Below are 27096 nucleotides of genomic sequence, written 5' to 3'. Positions count from 1 at the left end.
TCAGGAAAACCTCTAGTGTTTTATACAAGATACACTAAGCTGTGAGCCGACTCTTAAACCTCCTAATATGTATGAAAGTAGTTTTAAAGCTGCAGATCTTTTATTTGGCCACTGAGCAATGGGATAAAAACCACCTCTGACATATCACGGCCTTATATCGATATTATAAGTAAGGATTTGAATTGTATACCAGTGTTTATCAGTTTTATAACATAGAAGTTTGCAGAACCTTTTGTCTTGCAGTAACAGCCACTGGATCAGTAGGTGGTGCTGCAGCGCCCCTACTTCCAGCATTCCCTGCCCACAGCTGGGACACTGAAGGTTACCTCAGGGAATCTTCTGTTTCTCTTGAATCTGTGGTAATAATTCAAATTTAGTGGACATGCTTAGGAAAGATTCATCTGTACAATTTCCAAATATTATCAGAAGGCGGATCCAAGAAAATCGTTTTTTGACGTTTTCACCCATTTCCTGGAGAATAATTAAAATAATGAAACAGAAATATTAAGAAGACTGACATGTATGAACTTTTGCAGCTTGATTGAATTCAAGGGGACGGTCGGTTCTTGGAGGAGGTTTGAACTCTGCTCAGTGACAATCAGCTCTTTATCGTTAGAAGTTTGGAACAACTACGACTTTAAGCCTGGAGCTCAAACTGAGTAACCACCGGGGAGGATCATGCTGTGGTGTTGTTTTAGGTCCGCAGAAGCTTTTCCCTCAAACCTGACCAAAGTGCAGATATATTCCAAATGTAAACCTGGTCCAGAGCGGTCAGGACCTCAGACTGGGCCAAGGGTCATCTTCCAACAGGACAATGACCCGGAGCACAAGACAACACGGGACGGGCTCAGGGACAAGTCACGGTAAATATCCTCTAGCGATTCAATCAATCAAACGTCTCTGCAGAAATGTCCACTGACAGAAAGATGAAAGTTCATTTGAAGTCACATTTATCATATATTCACTCCTTTTAGCTCTGGTTTGTTCTCCACCATCATTTCCATCATGAAAACGCAGGTGGTTGAGTTTGTTCTTGGGGGATTTGTGTCCGTCTGAATGAATTTGTGTTTATTGCTTCAGTTTTTTTGTTTCCCTGCTCACAAACATAAGTTGTGTTTCACCCACGTCATCAGGATTTCACATAAACTACTGGATGGATTTCCACAGAATTTGGCGGAGGGATCTCGACAAAGGAGCTCCTGCATCACAGAATCTCTCCTTCTGTGTTTCTGTTGTTTGATTTCAGTTTAAATTCTGTTTTCTCTTATTAACAAATCCTTCAGTGCATCGATACGATTCCAAAGAGTTTTAATAAAACTCTTATTTCCTTTAAATCCAAATTCAAAAATCTCTCGCCTTTCTATTTCATTTCCAAATAAACCTGAGACGCCTGAATGATCAGCTCCACCGAGATGAAACCTTTGGTTTTCTCGAGACCCGAGTTCTGCTCGGTTCGTTCAGAGGACGGATCTGTATTGATGCTAATAATCCATCAGCCCTCCTGACCTAACCTGTGCTCCACCTCTGAGCACAGGCAGCTGAATATTCACTCAATTACTGCAGTAATAGGCAGCAGGCGGATGAAAGCGCCGGGAATCCAGCTCCTTCTCCCCGTCGGTCATTACTGCCGGAGGAGCCGGAGCACAGAGGGCCGACGAGCCACATTCAGACGTTTTTAAGGAAAGAAATTTAGGCAAAGGATGAATCAGCCTGCATGCAAAGAATTTAGACTCGACAGAAGCAGAGGAACCCCACGTCAGTGCAGATACACTGTCCACACACGTGACACACAAACACACACACACACGTTTCCCAGTCTGAGGGGGAGGGCACGTTTATCTTTCTCTCTCTCGTTGGTCTCTGAGCTACTGGAGCAAAGGCTAAAGGAGAAGAGAGGACACGAGAGGGAACACACAGTACTCCCTTCACTCAGGATTTTATGGAAAGGAAATAGTCCTGCTTCGTATCATATAACATCATGCAGCAGTGTGTGTGTATGTGTGTGTGTGTGTGTGTGAGCGACCAATACGGCAAATAGAATTATCAGAGGATAATTGAAGTAGGAAGAGAAAGAATCCATGAATCAAAACAAGTATTCTGTTTTTCAAAAGGACCAAAAAGCTGAATGAATGAATCATCGGAGGAAAAACCGAACTGAATTCTATCAAAACTCTGTTTGGTGTTCTCTGCTGATGTCTGCGTGGTTTGTGTTCGTCATGGAGGATCATGTTTTCATCTGCGTTGGCTTATTGGTTTACGTAAAAACTAGCAAACTGAAGTGGAAGGGTGAGCCACGACCCGAGGACAATAACATGACACGTCAAACACGTTTTTAAAATCTGCTCAGGTGAAATGAGGCAGGACGACCGAGAGGAGGTTAATGAATCAAAGTTGGAAATCCAGTCTGTGCAGAGATGGAGCAGATAGAGCCACATCCCAGCGTCCATCACTGAAAAGGTGGATTCACATCAACACCACCCACACAAACACACAAATTAGAAATAATGACGGTGCCTTTTATCGGTGAGTTGGTAAACGAGGCACTTGGTTGGTTAATGACCAGGGTTTGTTATTGTCTCTGAACAAACAGTGTATAAATACTCACAGTATTATGTGAAGGTCTGTTGCTCTGTACTTCTGCTACTGTGTCAAATGAGATACAGGAAAGTGTGGAGGTTTGCAAACACAAGGGTTGTCATGTTTGTATTGAAACAAAGTCAAAGCTGCAACAACAGCTGTGTGTGTGCGTGTGTTGTGTGTGTGTGTGTGTGTGTGTGTGTGTGTGTTTGTGTGTGTGTTTGAGAATGTGTGAGTGTGTGTTCACCTCAGATCTGCCTTTCTCTTGCTCCTCTTTCTTTTTGGTTTGTGAGCACTTTGTTCAGCGCCATCTTGGTTTTTTTTAAACCGGAACTAACTATATTTGGAGGAGCTTGGGGGAAGGGGGGGTGGGGGTGGAGCCTGACTGACAGCTCAGGGACACTGCACACTCAACTGCACCCATTGTACGGTACTAGCTGTCAATCACACTGTGGTATCCAACCCCCAGTACATCCGGTGCTTTATGGTCTGTTTGACTCTAAATGATCGTAACTCACTAAACAAACATCAGCTGTTTGAAGAAGACTCATAGACTTCTAAAGAAACTATCAGTGGAGTCGCCCCCTGCTGGTCTGAGAGAGAATACAGGCACTTCTGCATAGGCTTCACTTTCCGGACTCGGTGAACAAAGTCGAACAATAGCTCCCGAGTGGTGGAAGCAGCTGATCAGCAGGTGGCCACGGAAATGATCTGATTTCTATCATGTTTCATACAGAATCGAATATAGACTGAAGTGATAAGGTTCCTGCAGCTTCCTGTAGAAAGGCCTCGAGTATCAATATTTATATTCTATTGTCTTTTATGCCCTTTGCTTAATGAAACTGTACAAACACACACACCCACCCACACACCCACACACACACCCAGACACACACACGTCAGAGGTGGAAACAGGTGATCAGCAGGTGCCTGCAGCGGATGGTGGCCCCGTCCACGTGAAGGGTTAACACACGGCCCTGCTCAGAAAGGAAACAACAACAACAAACAGAAAACAGTAGATGCAGGTTTTTCTAATCTTGATCATCACGGGACGGTTTCCTGTGATTTCCCCCCCCCCCCCTCCATCCTGCAGCTCACGACCCAGAAGCATCAGGACTCACACAGAACATTGTATTTCACCACATGTGGAGATTTCTGTCTGAATCCGTCATGTCAGTGTGTTTTTCTTTCATCTTCGTCATTTTGATTTGCTGAGGTTTTTTATTGAGAGCATAAATCCTGCTGGTGGACGCAGGCTGTGCTCTCCAGCTCCTTTTGGCTCCGGGTTGTTTTTACTGTGTTCCATCTCTTTCAATCATTAACTCAGAGGAGCAGAGCAGAAACGAACCCAGAGGTCAGAGGTTTGCTCACAGCAGCACGTTGGGTTTCCACTGAACGATACAGATCTGATGGAGACAAACGAACAGACTTATTATTATTATTATTATTATGATTGGATTCAGTTAACAACATGTTTCTGTTACGTTTCTTCCTCCTCCTCCTCCTCCTCCTCCGCCTGTGCGTAACGCCGCCGGGCAGCTCTCGGAGCAGGCGTGGCCAGTGACGTCTCCAAAGCGGCCAAACCTTAAACCTGGCACCCAGAGCCCCGGAGAGGACGCGAGGGGACACACTAACGGGCACCGGGCAGGGACAGACTCGCGGAGGAATAACGCGGAGGGAATACGCGCCGGGTTCATGTGGTGTTCGTCTCCACTTTCACTTTTTACGCATCAGGGGTTTTCTCCTCCTGACGCAGCAGCGGCGCAGAAAACTGACTTCTATCCAACAGCTGCACAAACACATCCTCTCCTCCCACCAGCCTCTCGGCCGCAGCTTCTATTTTCCGCGTCTTCATCTCCAACTTTCCGGTCCAGAGAAACGTGGACGGAGTTTGTCCGCGGTGCGTCACGGAGGAGAAGTCGTGTCCAGTCCGACAGGTGCAGCTCCGATCTGCTCCCGCTTCCACAAGCTGTGTTTCACTCCACAGGTAAGAATCACATCCTCTATTCCCACTTTAATATCTCAACTTCACATGGCAGCTGAGCAATAAAGACTTTATTAATCAGCAGAAAGTGTCATCGCATCAAAACAGGTTTAATTAATCCTCAGAAATTAAAGTAAAAGAAACGATAAAGATGGTATTTGAGGAGTTGTATTGGATTGTATTGCTTTATAATCTGATATAATCTTTGAAATTACAGATTAATGTTTACTGGATATTAATTGACACCATACACATCAACAGTGACACTGTACAATACATCAGCCTCACCACAAAGTCCATTGAGTGCAGTGGTACCAGTTTCATCCTAGGCAGATTTATTTTAGGATTTTAAACTAATTCAATCATAGAAAGAAAAATGGCTCAAAAACAGGAAAGTCTTGATTTGTACATTTTGAGTTTTTTCTTTGTCTCAGTCAGAATTTAGCTTCACTTTCATTCCTCTGATGAGACAATGGAGACGTCAGATATCAAGCAAACTCATTTTATTTTCCTACAACATCTCTCTTCAGTCTCATCCAAAAGGAGAAGTCAGGATGAAACTGAGCGTGCACCAGCCACACGGAAAATATTTAGATTTTGATTTTCAATACACGGCCCCAAGAGAAGAAGAATTTGAATGTCTTTAAATTGCAATACCACATTATTGTGAATATTTGACAATCCATTTCCTAAGTCTGATGATTAACATTTATTAAAATAGTCCAAATGTAGTTTCAGATTCGTGTTATGGAAGAAACTCAGACTAAATATCGTGCTATTACAAAATAATGTTGTCTCCTCCAATAAACCACCTCTTATTTGTGGATTGTGTCAAAAGGGTTCAGACCTAATAAGGATAAAGGCTTCATCTGAGATCCAGCTCCTCTGCTCAGCTGCTGCAGACACTTTCTTCACTAAATCACATATTTTCCCGCAGCAGATTTTTATCCCAGATATTTAAAAAAATAACTTTGCAGCAGATCCGTCAGTCCGTTTTCTCCACGAGGCTCCTGCAGACTCCTGTGTTCCAGATGATGGTCCTTCACAGTTTATTACAACATTGGCATAGTTTGACGTTTGGTTTTCACTCTTATCTCTTGACGCCACTGCAGATTATTTTATCGCATCAACAAAACGCAGCCTATCAGCCGCCGCTGCTCTGGCCCGGCGGTGGAAACCAGGGAGGATGTTGGACTGTCAGCCTCCTCTCCGCAGCCTTGAGACTGTTCACACTGGAAGAAGAATCTGGCTGTTACTGTAAATACCAGATTCCTTTTCCCCTCTGGAATAACTGTGCTGTGGGGGAGTCGTGTGTGTGTGTGTGTGTGTGTGTGTGTGTGTGGGAGTGTGTGTCTTAGTGTGTGTGTGTGTGTGTGTGTGGAGGGAAGTCCTGCCTTTACCATAAATAAGAAATTGGACTTTAAGCACATCCCCTTCCGTTCTCCGGGTTTCGCCCACATTGAAAAGAATTCCTCCGGCCGGCGCCGAAAACTCAAGGTCACGCTGTTCAACAGTCCCCTCAATCCCCCCCCCCCCCCCCCCCACCCCAAAACCACCACCACCACCACCACCACCGACCCGACCTCCCAGCCCCACAGGTCCTCCATCACGGGAGATTCCCGAGCACAGAGAGTAACTAAAACATGGCCGTGTCGAGAGCTCCACGTGTTTGTTGGGTGTTTCCAGGCAGGTGAGGCGGCAGCAGCGGGGGGGGGGGGGGGGGGGGGCATGCCTCAGTTGTACAGGGTATCAGGGTGTAACCACCGGAAACACGGTGAGAGCAGTTTGCCGGGCGGTTTGGCGGCAGGTGGCAGCGGCTGCCTCAACCATCAGATGTGATTTGAAGATAAGAGTTTTCACATGAGGCTGAGTTGGATGAGATGAGTTAGGACAGATTCGATCAGCTGCTTCCTGCTGAGAGAGAGAGAGAGAGAGAGAGAGAGAGAGAGAGAGAGAGAGAGAGAGAGAGCTGTCACTCACCTTTAAATGAAGTCCAGTGTTTCATCGCAGGAACCAATTTTGAAATTAGGATTAAAGATGTTTTTAACCCCCCCCCCCCCCCCCGTTCTTTTCAAAAGTACATCAACAAAGTTTTCTGTTTATGAGAAGCACTAAATAATTGTGATGTATCAACACAGGACAAGAGAACGCAACATGACAAAGAGACTGTTACACTGAACTCGTCTGTTGAGCGTTGGGGAGACACGAGGACACGAGGACACGAGGACATGTGTCTCAACCTGCTCAGTTTACACTCAGAGACAAACGGTCAGAGAATCAGAGTTCAAGGTTTTTAGCTCAGAATCCTGAACTCCCTTAAACAATTAAGAAACATTAAAATCAAAAACAAAAAGCCTTTCGAGCAACTTGCAATAAGTCAGTGACAGAACTAACTCATCGCTCGGTTGGGACTGTTTGTATAAGTGTTCGGCTCATCCCTCAAGTCCAGCCGGCGTTTCCAAACCTGAACCTGAATATCACAGCAGAGTATTTACAGTTGGTCCCGATGGGTCATGTGTCCACACTTCTACCAGCGTGTGTGTAACGGCTGCAGATTGTTCTGCCGAGCTTCTTGTGTTGTGGTGAAAACTTGATTCCGTGAAGCTAAACGGGCTCATGAAGAGTCAGATACGAAGTCGAGCAGCAAGTGAAGACGCTCAGTCAAACTCCAGTTTCCTCTTGTAACAGTTTCTAAGTTTCACCTGCCTGGTGTCGGTTCAGCCTCTGGTGCGGGTGGAGCCTCGGTCGTTCCTGTTTACCGTCGGCACACATGGTGTTTTGTTACGGTGCTTCACAGAGCCGTCGTGGCATGAGCAGCATGCGCCGTCCTGTGTGCAAATCTGAAGTGGAGTGGAAACCTGGGCTCACGTCCCACAGTCTGTAACACGATACACGGCCCTGGGGACGGCAGGGGACGGGGGACAAGACAAGATAACAATGGACATGAAGGAAAAATAATTGATTTTTAACCCTGAAGAAATCTCACCGTGTGTTTTAATTGGAAAAGTTTTGCACCGTCTAAGATATTGATAAAAGTTTCCCTTTTAATTTGTTCACATGAGAAACACATGGACCTGACATGTGTCTAATTTAATTGAAATGCGTTCATATCGTTTTCAAAGATTAAAAAAACAACAGCATTATGAGTCTTTATTACATTTAAAAGTTGAATGTCAAGTCTTCGTCAGCTGATGTTCATTTAGAGTCAAACAGACCATAAACCTCTGTATTGGGGTCGTTAATACCGTGTGATTGACAGCTAGTATCGTCAAATGAGTGCAGATGGGCATTGTAATTTAGCCCTCAGTCAGGCTCCGCCCCCTGCTCCCCCAAATATGGTCACTTCTGGTTTCAAAGCCGTGGATCAGCCATTTTTACCTCCGCCGAGGAAGTTATGTTTTCACCCCCGGGTCCGATTGTGGGTTTGTTGCGGACTTATGCGAAACTTAGTGGAGGGATGAGAAATGGGTCAAGAAAGAACTCACTACCTTTTGGGCTGGATCAAAACAAAAGGGCGGATCCATGATTCACCTTCTTCTGGTATATTGTAAAAATATGTTTTTAGTCATTTTCACTGATTTCCCAGAGAATAATTCCTGGAATAAGGGAAGATTTAGTTCGGTTTATTTCAACACGGCCTCCATCTCGCCCAGTATCTCTAATTAATCTGTGAAAAGGTTTCACTGTGAGGTGGTGATATCTAATTCATGGTGTAATATGACACTTTAATTCCCAGTGATCAGTGTTGTATGAGTGTGAAGGAAAGAGAAGATGTCTGAAGTCCTGCAGCAGATGGGACGGAGCCGACAGGCAGACGGTGCAGCAGCAGCACCAGTGACAGGCGACAGGTAAAATTACCTCAAATCCCGGCGACACAGTAATCATCCTGTCCATCCTGCTGAAGCGTCTCGGCTCCGTCCGGCTCCTCCCGCTCCCATGAAGCCCGTCGACCTCCTCCATTCACCGCGGCTCGTCTCCCCCGCCGGCTCCTTGTCGTCTTTGTGAGGCCGACAGAATGGAGGAGCGCGGGCCGGCTAATGGTTTAACTGGGGGTCTTTGTGTTCGGGTATGTGCTGCTGGCCGGGAGCCTCGGCCCGAGCGGAGGGGCGTCGGAATCCATTTACCCACACGAAGCAAAGAGGTTTTTAAAAACACAGGCCTGCAGACGCTGCTCTCTACAGAATGAGGATGTATTCTCATTCAGGTCTCACGACATCGAGACTTTGACCTTCTGTCCTCCAGAGGTCGAATCACGATGTAGTGCTCGTTTGTTTGGACAAGACGTTGAATTTCATGTCTGATAATTGAATAAGTTGAGTTTTCTCTTCAGTATAACATCCAGATTTTGTTTTAAACTTTGTGCAACAGTAAGGATTTTATTTATTGCCTTGGTAGCTCAGGTTGTGATCGGACCGCTCACACACACACATCCCTCTGAATGTCTGGATCCGAGTGCATGATGCTGTTTCGTCAGCCGACTCTCAGGAGCTTTCCCATTGGCTGCTGCTCCAACAGGCTTGTCATGTTTTAGTTTGAACCCCAGTGTCACCGTGACGGAGGCTGTGACAGACAAACCTTCACGACCCTGGACTTCTCTGAACGTCACCTTGAGGAGGAGCTAAACGTCCCAGTCAGTTGTACTGGACTTCTCCCTGTGAGATCTCTGGTTAATGTCCGCCTGAGCCGATGAACCATTAGATAAAGAGCAGGAAACACATGAGATGATATGATGCCATGAACATCTTAATTGGAGGCAGATTTATATATTGGTCGATATTTATCAGTTAATTGATGTGAGTCAGAGTTTGTCCACATTCTGACCAGTTGGACTCAAAGATGAACTGGTATGATTTCAGTGGGCAAAGGTCAAAGGTCGCCTCATATTATACTTTACCTCACAGTTGGCGTGCAGGTGAAGTTCCTGGTGAGACTTTAACAGGAAACACTGGGATGGAATCAGTTTGGTGAAGTCGGCATCACCTGCACTGCAAATACATATTGTTGGACCAACTTAAATATATTTCTGCTGGTAACAGACAATTTGACATTTGACATCAAAAAGCGAAAATTTATCAAAAGTGAGTGAATGATCCTGATTGAAGTTTTTTGCAATTTTTCTAAAATGAGGTCCAAGAAAAATCGAAGAAAAGAAAATGTTTTCTTTAATACATCTATCTATTCTTCAAGTGAAATCAAAAACTAAAAACTTTAGATTTCTGTATAAATTAAGCCACATTTCCTGAGACTGCAAAACTTTATTTTTGCAACATGCAAACAATTAATTATCCTTAATTGATCCGCTGACAGGAAACGAGGGGACAAAGAGAAAGAACCTGGAACAATCGTCTGTGGTCGAGTCTGAATCCTGAACGTTGTCCTTAGGGTTAGGCCTGATGTGCTGCCACTGCTCTAAACCTGTAATATCCTGACTCACTGGTGGATTTGAACTCACGTGTTTGTCTGGTGGAAAAATCGAGTCGACCTAAACTTTGTGGAATGGTCATTTATAAAGATCAACTCCAAGCGATAATTTCCATTTTGCCTCAGGTAATATCTTCGAGAAACAGTCAAAGTTGACGCATTTAGAGTTGTTATAACATATTTTCAGTTTGTGTAACTTTAGACAGATGCCATTTATTTTAACAGGGGGTAAGTGGTGAGGAGAGGCGGTGGTCGAGTGGCAGAAACTTGGACTACGGTTCGCCTCCACGGAGAGACAACAAAAGACGAACCTGGATTGATCTGTCCAAAAATCCAAGAGTCTCCCTACCCTCTCTAGTGCCCCTGAGCAAGGGGCACCAACATCTGCTCCCCGAGCGCCGTACATGGTCGCTCACTGTTCTGTGTGTCCTGCACCAGATGGGTCAAAAGCAGAGATTACATTTCCCTACCTGCATGAGTGTGCCTTTGCATGTCTGTGCATGTGTTTGGGACTAATAAATGCATCTTAATCTTAATCTTAATCTGAAACTTCAAGATGTAAAGATAAAGGAAAAACCAAACCGTGAACGGGCTCTGTGGCCTGGCAGCCTGGTTTATAACAGGTTTACTGGCATCGTGAATGAACAACGACTGACATGTCCTTTGACCGTTCGTGGCCTGTCTGGTTTACCATGGACGGCTGCCACGAACACCAGTCTGTCCAAAGCTCAAACAGACATCCTGACTTCACTGCAGAGTCGCTGGTAGAAGTCGCCTGTGCCGAGCCGCGAAGCCTGAAGACGTGAGTGTGTCTCTGTGTCGTGTCTCCATGTGTTGTGCGTTCTTTTTGAGCCCGAGGATGTTTAATCTCGGTGATTAATTAAGTCATTGAGGCTCCGAGAGTTTAATTCTGGCAGAGCAGAGAAAATATTCAGCCGTGAAATGTCATCCAGACAGTTTGCAGTTATTTTTACTACATTTATTACTGTTCATCTCGTGTTCTTCAGAATTTACAGACCGACTGTGTAGAGGCAGAATCCGTCCGTGCTGATGCGTCATTGTTTTATAAACCTTGATCCGCTCGTGTTTAGCACTCGCGGCTCGATTTTCATGGACACAAAAACATTTGCAGTTTGCATATCAGTGGATTCTATCTGAACCTTGTGAGAAGACACAGGAACTTATTTTTGTGTCTTCGGTTTGTGACGTCGACGTTTGGTCGCGACGGTTTGACCTCAGCTGGACTCAGTTAAATCAATAAATCTAAAGTGCAAAATTCTGTTTATCTTAAAACTGCTACTCACACAACTCCCAGGGTAGTATAAAGTATTAGTATAAAAGTAAACTGATCAAATTTAGATCAAAGTTTATTGCTTCCTCGAAACCTGCTGCTGTTTGAGTGAGTTAAGAAAATCAAGGATAGTGTGAAACTGAATAAACTGCTTTTTTTGCCACCAGGGGGCAGAAGAACCCCAACAAGCTGAGGGAGCCACGGTCTTGACACATTATCGACGTATATATGACGTTATATAGAATAAATGCAGGAGACGGTTGTCACCTGCTCATCCTGAGTAAATCTGATGAGTCTTTTCTCTGAGATGAAAGTTCTGAGTCGTACGATTTGACTCAGGAGATTTCTGGACGTCAGCGTCCTCATGTTTGTCCGTCTCTGCTGGATGTTTAGGTCCTTTAGTTGTTGTAGCACTTACATTTGTAGACACTTAAACCACTGCAGCTTTGTTTTACACCCCCTAGTGACCAAAAGAGCATGATGCAGCTTTGAAGGTTCTGGAGTTTCCAGAGGAGACGTCCTTCTGGATTCATGATTGTTTTCCAGACTTAGATCACTAAAAATAGAAGCTGGGACAGTTGGGTTGTTCCTGCGTTGACGGTACAACAAGCCGATGTGTTCAACATCAACACATGAGAAATCTGGGTCACTCACTTTCACCTGGAACGCCTCTACTCACCTGTTCCAGCTGGTCACAGGGTCAACGAGCTGCTCGTCTTCGTCACTGGTGTGGTGACATAATCGATCTGTGCACAACGATCCGTCCACGTTCAGGTCAAAAGTCTGCTCCTCTTCTCAGCTGTGTTTATTCTGTTTGAAGTGACGGACACGGTTTGAATGTAGCGATGAATAAGGGTGAATTGTTTTGAGAAAAGGCCACTTCGACCCGACCTGTGCGAGTCATGTACCGACTGTTGACGTGATTGACCTCCAGCTGTTTGCTTCACTTCACAACCAGTCATAACCTTTAAAGAGAATCTGAATCTCGGCTTTTCAAGCACCTTTATTATCTTGAAGTCTTTTAAGATGGAGATGAAGATTGTTCCAGCGTCACGATAACAAGCTGGACTGTTGTTCTCAAGAAGGAGCTGAGCCAGAAGACAAAGGTTTCGATTGACCAGCTGATCCACGTTCTGACCATAACCTACGACAGCTGATATATCGATGTATGTCTCAGTTTCCCTCAGGAGGATCTGGAGGAAGATGCATTGATTCTCTGTCCATGGAACAAGTGTTCATAGATCAAACTGCTGATAATCAGAAAACAGAAGTGTTTCTGACACATTACAGCAGCTTTGTGTCTCGTGTTTGATCCACCAGCAGCCTGCAGCGCTTCACAACCTACCACCCTGAGGTATCTGGGGCCCCTGTTGTTCTAATAGCTGCACGAAAAGCTCCTGAGGTCCTACATGCGTCTGGAGTTGTTCCCCACACGTGTTGTCCTCTGTCCTGTGATTGTGATTCACTCAATGCAAATCCCATTATCTTGTGTTCTGTGGTTTCTCGAGGATCCTTGAATACTAGAAACACTGATTCCTGGAAATTCACAATGAGCTGCACTGAGTCACAACAGCTCAACACTGGGCGACAATCTGATGCAGTGTAGACGCAATTAAGGAAAAACGATAAGAAAAAGAAATTCTCTGCGTTTTTTAACTGTTTCCAAAACGTTTCAATGAAGCAGAGAAGGTTTGGACTCAGTCTTCATGGTTTGACTCATCCCAGTGTTTGTGTCCCTCTGCTACAGGACTTGCCTGCAGATGAAGATGCAGTAGAGGAAGCAGCTTCATCTTCGTTCCCCCTGACATGGCCTCTTCCCCTGAGCTGGACACCGATCACTTACCGCTGCTCCAGCTGCAGGAGGTGGACTCCAGTAAGACGTCCGAGAGGCCGAGCTCCCCGGTGTTCCTGCCCTCCGTGTACGCCCCCCCGCTGGCCATGGAGAACCACACCATCTGCATTCCCTCTCCGTACGCAGAGAGCGGCCACGAGTACAACCACGGACCCCTGACGTTCTACAGCCAGCCTGTGCTGAGCTACGCCAGAGCGCCCGTCCCTGAGAGCCAGTCGTCCCTGTGCCCCCCCCTCAGCCCCTCGGCCTTCTGGCCCTCCCACGGTCACACCAACGTGCCGTCACTGACTCTGCGCTGCCCTCAGCCGCTGGTCTACAGCGAGCCGAGCCCACACGGACCCTGGCTGGAGCCCAAGGCCCACGGCATCAACTCCAGCAGGTGGGATTACTGACACTGACCCGGGGATGGAAGTAAAACACAGGTTTTATCTCAAAGATTGTTCTTTACTCTGACGGGTATTTTAATATCTTAACTGGTAATTGAATAGACCAGGTGACCAGAGCAGGACTTCAAACGATGCTGATTCCACTAACTAGTGTCTGAATGGTTTGTCTGTGGTGGTGATGCTGGTTGCAGTTTCCTTTGCTGGTTTTCACAAACAGCTGCTCACCTGTGTGTTCAGAGATTAGTGACGCACAACCCGAGAGAATCCGTTGTCGTGATCGAGTTGATTCAGAGTTTATTAGTGTTGACCCTTCACTTCCTTGGGCCCTTAAAAGTACAAACAGCAAGTGAAGCCGATGAGATGAAGAGTTCTCCAGATACGATTTTCTCAGACAGACAATCTGGGATTATAGGATAGATAATAATCTGATTTTCATCATTGGAATCTTCTCTCTGTTAGAATTCCTTCTCCTCCTCTAAAACAAGGAGCTGCTGATTCAGTCCAGTGAATCAAGCAGCTTCACGTTAAAGCTCAGGTTCAAACTGTTTATTTACAGTCTATGAAGTAAACAGCCTGTTCTCAGGGTGTCATCACCTCTCTGATGCTTTTCATTGATTTCTTCTACACATATATCTTTCCATGGTGACCCTGGTGGTACTGGATGGATATAATGTGTCACCAGTCGTTCAGCTGTGGAATCTATCCTCTGTTATTCCCTGAGCTCTGATGCTTGATGCTTGTGAAGACACCAGCTTTTTATTCCCATTATGTTTGGATGATGAATTCTGTCAGTTCCCTGATGCAGTTCTCAACTTGTCTGAAATGCGGTTGTGGAGACATGTTCAGCATCACGCTGCCTGTGGGCGACTGATAGCAGGTGAATGACGGCTCAAATCCAAATGTCAAGTTGTCCCCGTCTCTGTTCTCAGAGTCTGTGTCTCTTATTGCAGCTCCATCATCAGCTGTAACAAGCTGCTGGGGACCAGGTTAGAAGACGGGGCCAACTCCTCGTCCTGCTCGTCTGCGGGGGGGAAAGCCGACATGCACTTCTGCGCCGTGTGCCACGACTACGCCTCGGGGTACCACTACGGGGTGTGGTCCTGCGAGGGCTGCAAGGCCTTCTTCAAGAGGAGCATCCAGGGTACCAACTCCTTCTCTCCGTCCCACCACTGATCCCTTCTTCTCCTCACGTCCATCCAGCAAATAACTCTTCTCTGTGTTTGTCAGGACACAACGACTACATCTGTCCGGCCACAAACCAGTGCACCATCGACAAGAACCGGCGTAAAAGCTGCCAGGCCTGCCGTCTACGGAAATGCTACGAAGTGGGCATGATGAAATGTGGTAGGCCCCGTGGGATTATGGGAGTTGTAGTCTTCATTGCATTCAGGTTCTCAGAAGTCAGAGTTTTGTGATTTGGATGATTCTGGATGGATCTGACGGGTCATTAGAGCTGCCAGTGTTTTGTGCTATCTGTGTTTTCTCAGTTAAATAAACATATAGAATCATCAACTTGTTTTGTCTTTCTCCAGGTGTGAGACGTGAGCGCTGCAGCTACCGGGGGCCTCGACATCGCCGTGGTGGCCCTCAGCCTCGGGGTCCGACGGGCCGGGCTCTGGTCCGGGTGGGGCTCGGCCCTCGAGCTCCACGGCACCTCCACGTGGAGACGCCTCTCGCCCCCTTCGCCCCCCTGCCTCAGGCCACCCACGTGCACCACTCGGCCATGAGCCCGGAGGAGTTCATCTCCCGCATCATGGAGGCCGAGCCCCCGGAGATCTACCTCATGGAGGACATGAAGAAGCCCTTCACCGAGGCCAGCATGATGATGTCCCTCACCAACCTGGCAGACAAGGAGCTGGTGCTCATGATCAGCTGGGCCAAGAAGATCCCTGGTGAGATCAGAGCCTCATAAATAAGAAGAAACTTGTTATGGATGTAAACAAACTAAATAAACAAAAGACTAAGGATAAATATTGTTTTTGCTCCATGAATGTTCACCTTCCATGTTCCTGTGTGTGCTCCTCAGGGTTCTTAGATCTGAGTCTGGCAGATCAGATCCACCTGCTGAAGTGCTGCTGGCTGGAGATTCTGATGCTGGGCCTGATGTGGAGGTCGGTGGATCATCCTGGAAAACTCATCTTCTCTCCGGACTTCAAACTCAACAGGTGAGAAAAACCACAAATCACAGACATAACCACCAAACACTGTTTATCTGATAAACCGTCTGTTACCTCGGATCTTCTCTTTAATATTGGGAGGAGGGAAAGTGAAATAAAGAGTCGTCTGTGAGTCTCTAACATATCTGGATTCGTCAGATACTGTAAAATAATTATTCTCCTCGAGCAGATATTTCTGAGACACATTTAAAGAAACAAATTAAAGGAAAACATTTTTAGCTCTGGAGGATCGAGTCCAGACTTTCTCCAGAGTCTTCATTCTGCTGTGGAGATCAGGTGTTTACAGAACCTCCTCACCGGCGTCTGCTCTCGAGCCTCTTTTTCCTCCTGAGATGATTTGACTTGTTGTTTTTGTTTTTGTGTCGATGGCCGCTCGCTCGCTGGGAGTCCTCCTGATGATTCTCACTTTAACTCACTGAAACATTCTCCTTTTACTTCGGGCTGGCAGGAGAAGCTCTGCAGGACCTAACATCAGGAGATTATCTGGACTGCAGCTGTAATGTGGAAAGAAACGTCAAGAAAACCGGGTTGTGAGACACAGTCGGAAAAATACATCCGATTCTCATGCACGTGATCTGCTTTTCAAAATAAAATGGCTAATAAATTTACGGTGCGCACCAGAGCTCCGCCTCTCTTCTCTGGGTGGAGATAAAGCTTCTGTTGTTTCTCACACGGAATGAAGGGGAACTTCTGAGTCTCGTGTTATTCGTGTTACGGTGGTGACGGTGTAATCTTCCCACATTGTTCCAGTGTGATGAGCTGATTTCACACAATAAACAGGGAGTTCACTCAGACCTTGAGCGGTGGAGATAGGGGCAGCGTCATATCTCTGACTCTTCCTCACCTCCGGCTCCTTTCACTGCCAAAAATAATTTTATCGCTCGATGTTCTCCACCAGTCCGACCTTCAACTTTGGCCAGACGCCGCTCGGCTCTCTCTGGCGAAGCCGCTTCACCCTTTGTATCCATCGTGGTAAACAGGCGGTAATTAAGGTGCCACTTTAACAGCACTTTGTATTTCCTCCTGTAATTAGTCGGCAGCAGCAGCAGCTCAGGAGGCATTAAGGTGAATCGTGTTCTCTGTGGAGTCCGAGGGGCCGAGGGGCTCAGATTCAGATGAGTGGTCAGAGCTGTTGTTTGTTCAGCTCGTAGACGTGTTTGTACAAACATATACAAACACAGATGACCTGTGTTCTTTAAAGATCTTTCTACTTAGGAATTGTTGAACAGTTCAGTTTTACAAGTGAATGTTGCAATGCAGCTAAATGTACGTGAGCATCTTTAACTCTCTTTACCTCAACTTTTTTTGTCTTTGGTGTAAAATTTAAATGTCAAAGTTCATCAAACTTGAAAAAAAAAAAAAAACGTCAAACTCACCTGGTTCCCATGAGATAATCCACAGACTGGGGTTGTTCCAAAATTAGTTTATGAGGAGGGGGTTCCTATTTTTATCATCGTGTTAAATACAGATTACATCTCATCCCTCCACTGAGTTTCAAGAGAATCTGTTCAACAATGTTTGCTTAACTATGTGTATGAACAAACAAACAAACAAACAAACAAGGAAAGTCTGCGTGTGTTCTCTTCACAGCGACACGTCTGTGTTCGTGGGATCGAGTAAACAACTGTGTGTAAATTCATGAGAGGGAGAAACTGAGGATCTGCTGGTTCCACCTTTGCTTCACCACGGAAACTGTCACTATAGACTTACATGACCTCGGTGTGTTTTCACAACAAAACCTTATTTTTCACGCTGGACTCGTTTGTGTCGCCTGTTCTCCTCCGAGCTCAGAGGAAAACATCCAGGATGTGAATCACCTTTCACTTGGTTCTCCTCCGTCACGATTTCACCATCAACGCACTCATTTCATCGTTTCCTGTGTCACAGTGTGAATTAACTGAAGTTCATGTTTTCTTCTTCCAGCCAATAAACACTTAGATGTTGTGAATATTAGGAATCAGAGAGAGAATGGTTCTGTTTTGTATTTGATTTATGAGTTTATTGAGCATCTTAGATGAAGCAGCAGATTGTGTATTCAGTTGTGTCTTTGTGTTTGTGTGTGTGTGTGTGTGTGTGTGTGTGTGCAGGGAGGAGGGTCAGTGTGTGGAGGGCATCATGGAGATCTTCGATATGCTGCTGGGAGCCACGTCTCGGTTCCGCGAGCTGAAGCTTCAGAGGGAAGAGTACGTCTGCCTGAAGGCCATGATCCTCCTCAACTCCAGTGAGTGGGAACACAACTGTTTCATAACAGAGACAACACACGTCACACGTGTTCATTCTACACAACGCAAATCTGACCAGAGCAAAAAAGCTAAACAAATTCAAGATTCACAGATCTTTACTCTCATTATACTTCTCTCTCTAGTCAAAATACTTGTGTATAAAAGTCTAAGAATATAGAGAAATATAAGCACGAAAAACAACAAGTAAATAACATAGAGACAACAGAACAAGGCCAATTTACAAATGGTGCAAATATCAGTATTTAAAAAGGGTTAGGGTTAACCCATCCCCAAAAGGTGACATGACAACCTTCAAACTCCTGAAATGTGATTATAAAGTATAAATATAGATTTATCTCTGTCAAGGAGGTTATGTTTTCACCCCTGTTCATGTGTTTGTTTGTTGGTTTATTAGCAAGATTATGCAAAAAACTGCCAAACAGATTAGCATGTAACTGTGGTGGGAGGAAGTGGAAGGGGTCAGAGAAGAAGACCGGGATTTGATTTTTCAATTTCTCAATTTTCAATGATTTCCCAGTGAATAATTCAAAAATCAGGACTGAAATCAGAGCGTGTGTGAGAGTTGGTGCCGCCCGGCTGAGTTTGGTTCTTGCCGGAGGTCCGAGCACTTTGGTTATATCATTCATTTATAACCAATAGAGATATATCATCTTCACTTTTGTGTTGAATCCTGTTTGTTTGTCCGTGTGTTAGTCTGTCAGTGAGATAATCAGGAAAACCCAGTGGACTAGAATCTGGTGCAAAGTTCATCCGCAGTCCGAGAAACAACTTTGACGACTCGCAGCCTAAAATCTGTTTATTTATATCTACTAAAGTTTAAATTTGAGCATTTTGTGCTAAATAAAGTTGTAACTATGTGAAACCCAAAGATCTATAATCATATTTAATGGCCGAGAGACTGAAAGCAAATAACACAATGTATATTTCCTGTGGTCAAATCACTGATTTAAAGGCGTCACCTGCTCTCAGCAATTTGAGCTTTTCTACAACTTCTCAGGTTCAGTGGATCATAACAGACGTTTCACAACTTCACCTCCTTTTGATGCCGCAGGTCACAGTGTCCCAGCAGGTGAGGGACGTCTGTGCACGTGCTCACACAGTTTGACCGAGCTCCTCTCCGACACACACACACACAAAGACACACACACACACACACACACACACACACACGCTGTTGACTCTGCTCCACTGCAGCTGGGGTAAAAAAAAAAAGGACAAATTGTGCAAGAAGTGAAATCGAGTCTGAAATGTCAAATGAGCAGAAAACGGAATTTTTGTATATTTACGATTTTGGACGGGTTGGACGTCCTGGTGGTGGGTGGACAGCTGTGATTTACTGCTCCTCCCCTCTACCGCCCCCTGGTGGTCCATGTGCAACCTCCATCACGATGCCGTGCAGGGTGTGTGAGGAGTTGGTGGCCAGATGTTTGTTGCAGATGTTCCTGGAGTCACAGCTCATCTCCTGGGAGACGAGTCAGTGTGGACTGTTTGTTTCAGATCTGTGTACGAGCTCCCCTCAGACGGCCGAGGAGCTGGAGAGCAGGAGCAAGCTGCTGCGGCTGCTGGACTCGGTGATCGACGCTCTGGTCTGGGCCATTTCCAAGCTGGGGCTGTCCACCCAGCAGAAGACGCTGCGCCTCGGACACCTCACCATGCTGCTGTCACACATCCGCCACGTCAGGTACACACAGGGACGCAGCAGGTCTCAGAAACCCTGTGGTGTGACACAGGTTCATGTTACAGATCTTTAAACATCTCAAATCTGATTGATTCATATTTCTTGGATGATACATTTGAGGTAAAGTGACTTTTCAAAGAACCAGTTGCCTCATAAAACATGTTTGTTGCCTCTTGAACATAATATCTCAGGTCTGACTTTAGGGGATTTATTAAAATGATGACCAGTCGTCAGTTGAACTCAAAGATGAACTGATTCGATTTCAGAGGTCAAAGGTCAGGGTGACCTCTTACATGTTTGGAATACTCTTCCTCTGGTCTGCAACGTTTGAGAAAATCCAAAGAAAGACAGATGAACAGATTTAGATTTACTTGAGGAAAAGTACATATTCCCCACTCTATAAACTTACAAGTAAAAGTACTGCATTCAAATTTTGTAGTAGATAACCAGATCTTTCTCCTCTCCACAGTAACAAAGGCATGGACCACCTGTCCAGCATGAAGAGGAAGAACGTGGTGCTGGTGTACGACCTCCTGCTGGAGATGTTGGACGCTAACACATCAGGAAGCAGCAGCAGCAGCAGCAGCAGCAGCCAGATGTCCTCCTCCCCGAGCTCTGACATCTACTCTGAGCAGCAGCAGTACCCTGCACCCCCGTCTCACCTGCAGCCCGGCTCGGACCCGACCGACCACCAGCCTCCACGCAGACCGTCCCACGACCTGGACAGACACCTGCAGGCGGTGCCGCTCCAGGCCACACCTCCACCTCCCGGTCTGGTCGGGACCCACATGGAGAGCGACGAGTAAGTTCACGGAGGAAACCGCTGAGTAAGTTCATCTGGTCCAGACGAGTCACCTCACTGAATTCACCTCTGGTTTTGTCTCTGCTCCCAGTTACATCCACCCAGACCAGTGGTCGCTGGACGCTGGGGACTGTGGCTCCCCCCCCGTGGATCCAGTGGACTGCCTCATCTTCGATCACGTTCTGCTGGGATGCACGTTGGACGGATGACGGGACAGAAGAGACACTGGACTGTAGCAGCTCTCCGTCCCCCAAAGAAACAAGAAAACACACAAAAAACATGAAAACACAAAGTGCTGTTGTGAGGTAAAAGCTTTTTGAGATCGTTGAGATGTTTTTAGTCCTTAGGAGAAAAAAAGAAGGTCTTTGTTGATCGAATGTATATTTTGTGTGCGTTAGATATTTCCTGTGAATGTGCACTACAGCCGAGGACGCGGCTGCTCAACCGCTGCCACTCAGTTTCTGCTCTTTTGGATAAACAGTATTTGTATCTCCTTTTTCACGTCGGTGTCACAGAACAAGTCAACTCGTTTCCATGAGGAGAGCTAGTCGTGTTTCCTCCTCCTTCACTACTTCTCTGTGTTTGGTGTTTGAATCGGTGCCTGTTCAGGATTTTTCTACTCTCTGTTGTGGCCTTTTAAAGAAATGACTGTTAAAAAAAGCTTTTCCTGCTCCTGGTTAAACGAAGGTCGAGGTTCTTCACCGTCTCGTGGACCAGCTCTGGTGTTTTCACTGCAAAACTTGGCTGTACCTAAAATGTAAAGTTGTAAACCTTAAAGCAACAATGTGTAACTTCTGAGCAACAGCGCCCCTGCAGAGAGAAAACGACGTGGTGAGTGCCATAGATATATATATAAAGGCTAGATGTCTCGGCAAACGGAGTCAAACGTCCGCACATGGCGGCCATCTTGCCACAGGCGGCTCGCTCACCCATAACATTGTGTTGGCGGTGGTTCGTGGTTTTTAAATAACCATAACTTAAAAATTGAATAATGTTCTAAAATAGGTACATTTCCCTTTACAAATATACTTCAAGAATTATTTCCATGTATTTTATTTAAAAAGTACATGTACCACTACAAACACAGTGTTATGGGTGAGCGAGCCGCCTGTGGCAAGATGGCCGCCATGTGCGGACGTTCGACTCCATTGGCCGGCAACGCGAACGAGACATCTAGCCTTTATATATATATCTATGGTGAGTGCAGCTCTAATGCTTGATATCACCCATGATCCTCTGCTTCCTGACCCAGAAGAGCTGCTGCTGAAAAAAAAATTCACCAAACTCTGTTTAGAATCCTTCATATTTCAAAGTTTCCTGATGAGTATTGGAGATAAACTCTGGTTTTTAATAACTTCTGAGTCTGTTAAACTGATCTCAGTTCAGCTTCACTCTTCACCTGGAGCTGATTGTGACAGTTGGTGACTCTCGGTCACTTCTTCTCTCAGGAGATGGAACCCGCTCGGCAGAGTTCCACAGTGTTGCTTCAACAAACAGGAGTCGTCGTGTTCTTTGCTGTGATTCCTGAATCTTCCTGAGTGAACGAGACAGACGGAGTGGGAGCGTCTGTCCTGCTCGGTCTGTTGTTCTTGGCTCTGTCGTCTTTGGCTTCACGTCCTTCAGCGATTTGTCTCCTCACGCATGTGAAACCTCCTGTTTGGATTTTGTTCGCTGTGGTTTTCCTCATGATTATTTTCCAGGTTCAGCCAAACAAGCTGAGAAGCTGTAACTGTTCCATTAAGATGCTTCTTGGACAAACAATCATGAGCGGTGCCACTTTTCTTCAGCTTTAGATCCAGATTGTCCGCCGGTGACAGACATGTGCACTAGTCCCTCTGTCCTGGTGTTGTTGTTGTACATGCATGAACCCACAGAAATGTTTCTCTTGACAGTTTGGACACAACACACACACACAATCCATCTCCTGGATCCTGATGTTTCTGGTTTCTGTGTCTACTCCAGCGATACAGTGAACACACGCCAGCAAACCATGGCAAACACAGTTTATTGTCAATCAGTAACAACAATCTATACATCCCATAAATAAGTGTTCACAAAATAAAATCAAACTTTACACACGTCTTCCTCGTTTGTCTGTGTCGTGTTTGGTCGTCTGAGCCGAGCACGAGAGATTATTTACAAATTAGGATTAAAAGTTTCAAATCAAATAACACAAAATCCTCTGATATTCATATTAACAATGAAAATGAGCAACATGAATGATTGTGCATGTTCACAGCTACAATCAACAAAGAATTGCTTACGTTCACCTTCTGCTCCGGGACGACACGGGTGGAAGAAGAAGTATTTGTGAGTTCACGTATTTAATGTTTAATTCCTGGTTTTACTTCCCGGTCAGACGTGGAGGGTTCGGGTGAGACAGAGTTTTAAACACATGATGACGCGTGATGTTTGTGCTCATAAGGTTTCCTTTGGAACGTGTGACGCTCACGTGATATTACAACCACACCAGGGCTGCACATTAACAGGAGGACCTGCGATAACGTTGACGATATGAGTTGTTAAAGTCGTTCTGCCTTGCACAGCTAAGGGCCTAGGCAGACACTGGAAATTAAAAAGTTGTTATTTGGGCTGTGAAAAGTTATATTCTTACTATTCTTACTGGCCCGGTCAGTAATTTACTGCTCCTCTCTGACTCTGAGCCAAATCCAGTGAGCCGCCATCTCCAGAGACCAACTTTACAAATTCTAATGGGATGTGTCCATAGACGGATAGAGAGAGTCAGAGACAGATCAGGACAGAGAGAGACAGAGCGAGAGAGACGGATAGAGAGAGAGATCTATAATCTGGGGCAGGGCTCCATCTGATTGGTCAAATATATTAACGGATGCAGCATTTAAGGCACATGAAACATTTGTAATCACAGTTCACGCAGACTTTCACGATATGTTTATCTCACATGTTGATATCAGGATGACGGTAAATCTTTTGGATACATCGTGCAGCCCTCGTTTTCACAAGGTCTCAAAAGGTCTCAAATACGTTGGTCTGGCTCTGACGCGTGTTTACTTGGGTCTTAATTATGTTAATATTCATTTAAATCAATCGTCATCAGGGTGAACGTTCTGGAAATACGTCACTTTCGTTGATGAGTCGCCGCTGCTGCTGCTGCTGATGATGATGATGTTGCTCTGCTTCATCTGTTTTACAGTTTTTACGCTGTGAAGTTCGCTTAAAGAACTTGATTAGTTAACTGATTTATCGTGGCTGTGTTTCAGGGGGTGTTTCTGCCCCCTTGTGGTCAAACGTTGCCGAACGCAGCTTTAATCTGAAACACATCTTGACTTTTATGACCGTTTACAATAAAATGTCTTCATTTTTTTCACACTGTGTCTGTGGCACTTGAACTATTTGAACTTTATATTAATTTCAAACACTTATTCATACACAAAGCAATCATTTGCGTTATCTCTGGATCTGAAGTTTGTGGTTATATACACAATCCATGACAGGTTCATTGTTATCTGATGTGTTGGCTGCAGAAAGGCTCGAGTGCAGAAGAGTCACTGCCAGCATTTAGTTTATTAAAAGCTCAGATGTTATAAAACGTCTAAATCTCACCAACGTCTTTTCACTTCTGTACAAAAATGTGATTCCATCAAGTTTCTGCTGTCTGTGAAAAAACAGTAGAAACAGCTGCAGTGGTAGAAAATGGCGAGTGAACCGTTCAGCTTCCGGATGCTTTGGTAACGACAAAATATAAATATCAAAATAAATCTTCAGGACTTGTTTTTGTGTATTTTAGACGTGACCTGGAGAATCTACATTTAAAAACCACACTGCTTTGAAACAGACCAGAAATATGGCTTCGTTTTAAAGAACTGTAGCGTTGCACAGATAATAAATATACGATTTTAAATACACCAATAAAATTTAGAGTCAAATAAAAAACACATTGAGGCCTTCGGACATGAAGCTGGTGGGTTTCTGTGGGAAAGTGTCTCTGAAGTGTCCGTTCTGGATTTCAACCTGAACCGGGGGGGGTTGTCTTTCCTTCCCATCGTGGTGGTGGCAGTGCTCATGTGGGGGGGGGCCCGTTGGTGTAGCGCAGCATCGGGTAGAAGGAGCGGGCGAAGTTGTTGGACAGGGTGCAGCTGTAGTCGTCCTCGGACAGAGGAACCAGACAGGCCAGGACCAGCAGCAGCAGGAAGAGCAGGTGCAGGGGGAAGGCGGCTCGGAGGACCCGGTAGAAGAAGGGTCGGTGTGGGGGGGGATCCCTCCGCTCCTCCCTGGATCTGGACGACAGAGGTTTAGTTTAAACTGGTGTCGAGGGTCACGTAAATCTCCAGGGTTAAGAAGAGCAGGAGACACGTGGGAATGTTCTTAAAACTTAAAAACCTTTAAACTAATTTACAAAAACTCAAAACAGACGTCACCTTCTGGCTGCTGTTCGTCCGACTGCAGGTTGAAGAGCGTCCGACTGAAACAAACAAGTCAGTCACTTCAGTTCATCTTTAAAACAACAGAAACATTCATTCATAGATATAGAACTTATTTAATCAGAGGGAAACTTCAGGGTTGTTAAGTGTTTTTCTGTTTTTAATAATTGTTGCTGTTGAAAGTCTGTCCCGGCTCACCGAGAGGACAATGAGACATTAAACACAAACTTTGAAAAAGACAAATCTTCTTTGTAGATTTAAGTTAAAAAAAATAATTGTTAAACATCTGTATTTTAATTATTTGCACAAACATTTATAAATACTTTATGTTTAACCATAAAAAACTGAAAAACTAAGATGACTCATGTTTGTTCTGTTTTGTAAATGCTCTCTGTGTGTGTGTCTAACTGTGTGTACCTGTGTGTACCTGTTTGTATGTCTGTGTGTGTGTACCTGTGTGTTTTAGTACGTGTGTGTGTGTCTGTGTGTGTACCTGTTTGTATGTCTGTGTGTGTGTACCTGTGTGTTTTAGTACGTGTGTGTGTGTACCTGTGTGTTTTAGTACCTGTGTGTGTGTACCTGTGTGTTTTAGTACCTGTGTGTGTGTGTGTGTGTGTACCTTGTGCAGCAGCAGGTCAGAGCTCAGTGTTCCCAGACCCATACTGTCCATCTCAGAAGTGGCAGAGCAGGTTTCCTGAGACTGACGTTAAACAAACAGAGCGTCACTCTCCTGACGACCTTTCACACAATCTCATACTTTTTGATCTTGAGGGATGTCGAACTCTTTATATATAAATATATGGAATAAACTACATCGTGCAAACCAATGGATAAACGCACCAGTCGTCCCTGCAGCATGTGCAGGTCGGCGGCCGCCTGTCGCAGCAGGAGCTGCAGCTTGTTGCCGATGACGTGGACCTTCTCCTTGGCCTCCAGGCTGTCGTGTCCCGTGGCCTCCAGGAGGAGCTGAGCTGAGATCTCCTGCAGGGAGGTCACCTGGCGCTGACGGCCACGCAGTTCCTCCTGCAGGGCCTGCAGACAGGGGGCGACACAGCAGAGTTCAATATGAAGACGAGACAAAGACCAGGTCCTCGATGGAAAACTGACAAATCGATAGATATTTCATTTCAGAGATGGATGAGTTGAGGTGTTTACCATCAGGGCGTCTCTGCGCTGCAGCAGCTCGGAGCGGGAGGTCGACAGGTCGCTGGCGTTCACGGCGTGGAGTCGGTTCTCGGCCTGAGACAACCACAGCAACAGAGAGTGCAGCGTCTCCTGGAACTCCTGAAGGTCACACAAGGTCAGAGGTCAGAGGATCGTTCACAATCAACTCCTATTTCATTAGAAACTCGAGAATCTCACACGTTTATATTTTCAATGTTTATCAAGGTCCCATCATTTCCATAGATTCACAGGTATCAGGTTGAATCACAGGACGATTAGAACAGTGCAGGATCTAGTTTATTTCTTAAATCTTCTTAAAGAGGTTCGAAGCTCTTCACTCAGCTTGTACAGTTTCACAAACACACAAACACACACATAGACCCAGCGTGGTGTGTCTGACCTGACACTGCATGAGGGCGGCGTGCAGCCTCCTCTCCCAGCTCTCCAGGCCGCCGCTCGCCTGCGTCCAGCTGAGGTTGGCGGCGCTCAGAGCTTCCTGCAGCTCCAGCAGCTCGGCGCTGTCTCCGCGCAGGAAGTGTCGACTGTTCAGGTTGATGGAGATCATCGGACACTTGTAGCTGTTGAAGCTCCTCTGCATCTCCTGAGCCACAGAACGGGGGGGGGGGGGGGGGGGGGCCTCAGCGTTAATACAGATGTGATAAAATAATAATCGGAGGATTCTGATCGGTCCATTCTGAGGTTTTCGTGTTTACCTTCAGCTTCCGGATGTTGACCTCGATGTCTCGGACGCTGGTGGACGGTGCGATGCGCTGCAGCCTCTCCAGCTCCGGCAGCACCCGGCCCAGCCAGGAAGTGACATCACTGAGGTCGGAGTTCAGCTTCTGCCACTGCTCCAGGTCCTGCTTGATGTCCGTCTCCCTGCTGAGCTCCTGAGCCTGAAGCAGCTCCCAGCGCTCGATCACACCTGTACACAAACCAGGATTTAGTGAACAACTCATTTTAACATCAAATCAATTATTAACACAATCAGAGGACGGATATCAGAGTGTGTGTAGAGGGACAGGTGGGCCTGAGACCTGAGGGACGTTCTAGTCGATAATGAGAAGTTAACAGATCCATCACTCTCTGTGGGACTCATCCTGCACCAGTTTGAGTCTCCA

General features: G+C 45.8%; 3 protein-coding genes across 9 annotated transcripts in view; 2 read left to right on the top strand and 1 right to left on the bottom strand.

The window, feature by feature from the left end:
* Positions 1–27096, top strand: part of LOC128450900 (E3 ubiquitin-protein ligase TRIM35) — a 454970-nt gene that overhangs the window by 58531 nt on the left and 369343 nt on the right. The window lies entirely within an intron of this gene.
* Positions 670–21309, top strand: esr2b (estrogen receptor 2b). Of its 7 annotated transcripts, none has more exons than XM_053434646.1 (12): positions 670–863; positions 4117–4564; positions 13021–13504; positions 14462–14652; positions 14739–14855; positions 15044–15403; positions 15538–15676; positions 17776–17909; positions 18929–19000; positions 19429–19612; positions 20079–20411; positions 20503–21309. In XM_053434646.1, the coding sequence occupies exons 3-12, from the start codon at positions 13080–13082 to the stop codon at positions 20618–20620; spliced, it is 2073 nt and encodes a 690-aa protein (XP_053290621.1). In that variant the 5' UTR covers positions 670–863; positions 4117–4564; positions 13021–13079; the 3' UTR covers positions 20621–21309. The 7 variants fall into 7 exon arrangements, with proteins under 7 accessions (XP_053290621.1, XP_053290619.1, XP_053290623.1 ...); XM_053434644.1 differs by lacking the exon at positions 670–863 and adding an exon at positions 1865–2457; XM_053434647.1 differs by lacking the exons at positions 670–863; positions 4117–4564 and adding exons at positions 10715–10784; positions 11738–12627.
* LOC128450987 (nesprin-2) overlaps positions 22401–27096 on the bottom strand; it is a 54235-nt gene continuing 49539 nt past the window's right edge. Inside the window, exons 16-22 of the mRNA XM_053434756.1 lie at positions 26689–26900; positions 26376–26576; positions 25967–26095; positions 25652–25843; positions 25431–25511; positions 24809–24852; positions 22401–24667 (exon numbers count right to left, since the gene is read on the bottom strand). Coding sequence (XP_053290731.1) covers positions 24451–24667; positions 24809–24852; positions 25431–25511; positions 25652–25843; positions 25967–26095; positions 26376–26576; positions 26689–26900 — 1076 coding nt within the window. The 3' untranslated portion in view covers positions 22401–24450. The remainder of the gene's footprint in view (positions 24668–24808; positions 24853–25430; positions 25512–25651; positions 25844–25966; positions 26096–26375; positions 26577–26688; positions 26901–27096) is intronic.

The sequence above is a fragment of the Pleuronectes platessa genome, chromosome 11, assembly GCF_947347685.1.
Source record: "Pleuronectes platessa chromosome 11, fPlePla1.1, whole genome shotgun sequence".
Classification (NCBI taxonomy): Eukaryota; Metazoa; Chordata; class Actinopteri; order Pleuronectiformes; family Pleuronectidae; genus Pleuronectes; species Pleuronectes platessa.
The sequence above is the reverse complement of the archived record's forward strand: the minus strand, read 5'-3'. Positions and strand labels throughout refer to the sequence as shown.

Coding starts and splice junctions, on each gene's coding strand:
- esr2b (XM_053434646.1), top strand. CDS start 13,080: ATGGCCTCTTCCCCTGAGCTGGACACCGATCACTTACCGCTGCTCCAG. Junction 14,856..15,043: donor AGTGGGCATGATGAAATGTG/GTAGGCCCCGTG, acceptor GTCTTTCTCCAG/GTGTGAGACGTGAGCGCTGC. Junction 17,910..18,928: donor CATGATCCTCCTCAACTCCA/GTGAGTGGGAAC, acceptor ACAACTTCTCAG/GTTCAGTGGATCATAACAGA.